The sequence below is a fragment of the Apium graveolens genome, chromosome 11 (assembly GCF_009905375.1).
Source record: "Apium graveolens cultivar Ventura chromosome 11, ASM990537v1, whole genome shotgun sequence".
In the NCBI taxonomy this organism is placed as follows: Eukaryota; Viridiplantae; Streptophyta; class Magnoliopsida; order Apiales; family Apiaceae; genus Apium; species Apium graveolens.
In genome coordinates this window covers 142,967,394-142,970,504 of record NC_133657.1, presented here as the reverse complement: position 1 = coordinate 142,970,504, position 3,111 = coordinate 142,967,394, and the positions used below count along the sequence as shown (strand labels likewise).

General features: G+C 36.1%; 1 protein-coding gene across 1 annotated transcript; it reads right to left on the bottom strand.

Moving 5' to 3' along the window:
* Positions 1-1,060: 1,060 nt before the first annotated feature.
* On the bottom strand, positions 1,061-2,528 carry LOC141698075 ((S)-8-oxocitronellyl enol synthase CYC2-like). Its single transcript, XM_074502683.1, has one exon. The coding sequence runs from the start codon at positions 2,346-2,348 to the stop codon at positions 1,224-1,226; it is 1,125 nt and encodes a 374-aa protein (XP_074358784.1). The 5' UTR covers positions 2,349-2,528; the 3' UTR covers positions 1,061-1,223.
* Between the last annotated feature and the right edge of the window lie 583 nt (positions 2,529-3,111).

Here is a 3,111-nt window from a genome sequence, read left to right as displayed (position 1 = left end):
TATTTAAATTTTAAAATTTGAATTATTCGAATTAGGTGCTTAAGACAATAACAATAATTTTTGTTAAAATAATTAATAACTTATATAGTAAAAAAAAGAACACACTGATCGCAATAATTTCCCATCTATATTTAAAGGGCCGAGATTAAATCTTTTGTTTTTCTTTCAGCCAAATTTTTTCGTGGAAATATTTGGCCGATCAGAATTTTTTCTTTTGGTTGATGGGTCGACAATTTTGGCAGCAAAAAAATTTGCTTTAGCTTCAAATACAAATGTAAGAATTCCCGACACCATGTTAGATATGACTTTTTTGACACCCCATTATGAGAGATTAAGATCCTTAATCTAGATGCATATAACCATTAGTACATTTTGAATATTTTTTAGTCTAGCATTTAGGTGAGTGTGTAAATGTTTATATTAAGTCATGTATAAAGCCATGTAATATATTACATGTTATTTGGAAATTGAGTAAAAACTTATATGTTCTACTCCAACAATATGTCATTTGAAAATTGGGTAAGGATTTATATATCCTTCTCAAAATATAAGTAATAATTATTCTTCTCCAAAATATTTGTACTGAAAAATTTATATATTCTTCTCTCCAAGTGTGTGCAAGTAAGAAACAAAGATTTTTATCTTATATCTTTGTCGTGTGTCTAACTGAAATCCTTCTTCCCAGAAAAGATAAGGTGAGATTTAACATATGATTGTGAGTATTGCATCAACCCAGTGTTTAAATAAAAACATTTGATATGCAAACTGATTCTGCAGATTGATTTGGTCTTTTCCTTATTGTATTACAGTTCCATAGTGCTTAGTACAATTTCTGTTGAAAATTGTCGGTGGACTTGGGGCCAATTCTGTTCTTCCAACACCCAACACCTAATATAATATTAACACACCAGTAATTACTTAAATACTTATCGACATCATGTAATAAATGCGCCCACAACATAACTCAGTCGTTGGCCACTACTTTTAAGGCAAGATCAGTGAAACAAGGGAACAATAATTTGTTACCAGGCACTCTGCTTAATAAACTATGGAGCCAAAGTACTTAAATACATCTGTAGTCACATATATGGAGCTCGGACACAGCCTTGTCCACTAAGAACGACTGTTCTTACGCCCTTGTATATTACAACTTTGACTTCTTTTTTATGTTACAGCTACAACTAGTATTTGGTGCATCACATTCTCTTTCAGATAATTTTTTTTTAGGGAATCAATTTGTCTTTTCTCATATCGTCTATCCAGTAGAGTATTGAGTCTAAGGTTTCGTACATGTCCTTTAGGCCAAGCCTGTCGGCCTTGTCCCGTGTGGCCAGCATCTTGGTCGGGCAACGAAACAAATGATCCAGAAAATGGAAGTTTGCCAAATCCTCCATTTCTGTTCCAATTAATCCTTCTTTTGCAACTATCTCCTTCCAAACTGCGCCCTTATCAGCCATTGCTGTCGAGAACATGAAATCTTCACAGAACATGTCATCGGGCACAACTGCTCCAAACTTTAGCCCGATTTTTTTCCAGATTTGCTTCCACGTGAAACGAGGTCCGTTGATGGCATTAAAGGCATGCCCATCAGTTGACAGTAATGCATCATTTGTTGCGGACCATATCTGCTGTTCAGCCACTAAGCGAACATCTGAGCCATCGATGCACATCTCTTCCCAACATTCCCTTGTCCCCCCAAACATAAAAGGGAGATTCAAATGCTTACAGATTGTCCCGTAAACACACAGACTCCCCATAAAGTTATACACTGCCCTCTGCGAACTTCCCAGAATCAGTCCAGGCCGATGAACAGACCAAGCAACTTTACCTCCTAGTCTCTCTTTGAGCAAATCCTCAAGTGTGTAGTAAAAATTATTCTCAGAACTCAATCTTGGATATTCTTCGTCGTAGTAACGAACTTCATTAACATTAGAAGGCCCCTGTAATGATATGTAATGCTTGACACCAGTCTGAAGTGAGAAATGCCTTAATGATTTAGCAGTTGGAAGGAGAGCATTCAGTGCATTAGACATCATAGCTTTGTTCTGTTCACAGCATTCTCTGCTGTCCAAAGGAAACTGACTAGCCCAAGTGATCCAAAAAATATGGGTCACATCTTGTAAACAACATAGCTTATCTCGAGTTTCTGTAGGCTCAAGAAGGTCACAGCTGATGAAATGGTAGTTGGGATTTTGAATATTTGTCACATCAGCACTTCGAGCAACACCGTAAACCTTCCAGCCACCTCGGGACAGTAGCCTTCTGGCTAGTTGCTTCCCTACAAGCCCAGTTGATCCGAAGATCAGAGCAACATTTTTGTTAGGATCAGTTAAATCTTTGATTGCCATATTTAGGAGTGAAGAAACTATGCTTGGCTCAGCTTTGAATATGATATATCCTCATTAGAGCAAGGTTTATATAGAGAGTCCTTGTGGCTTAACAAGTTTTTAGGGGTTGTCACCAAATTAAAGTAATATTCAATCAACATCCTATTTTCTAGGAACACTTGAATATTGTATGCTTGTTCATAATTTGAATACATCTTTGGATAAAAAATGATACTTGCTTGGTATATTATGAAGGAATATCGATACGACTTGGTCACTGCGGATCATTGCCGTGTTGAATTGCCCGCAGAGGGGAGGTTGATACTGACAAGCGGTAACTTGAGTAGCATGGAAGCAAGTGAAATGCAGTATAATTTTTAAACATATCCCCAAAGCCAAATGCTTAACGCCGGATTAAAAGACGAAAGGCTCTATGCAAATGGAATCTTTTTCTCTTTCAATACAGGTAGCTAGACAACTTGTAAAAATAATAATCAAATGAGACGTTCAACTCTTTAGTGTATGTAAGGTAATATTAATCCCGTCTTTGGAGAAATAAAGCATAAGCTGAAAATTTTATGCCTCAATTATCACGGTTAATATATTTTCAAAATTCAAAAGTGTAAATTTCTACGATCACATGAATCTGCATAAGGAATAGCGTTTGACCAACACAACTTAAGATTTGTTAACTAATCGACTTATCTAAAATCTTAAGACGTTAGAAGGAGGATTTTTAGGATCTTCTATTCTAACATTTTTTGGATGAAAGGCAGATCACAAG

Coding starts and splice junctions, on each gene's coding strand:
- LOC141698075 (XM_074502683.1), bottom strand. CDS start 2,348: ATGGCAATCAAAGATTTAACTGATCCTAACAAAAATGTTGCTCTGATC.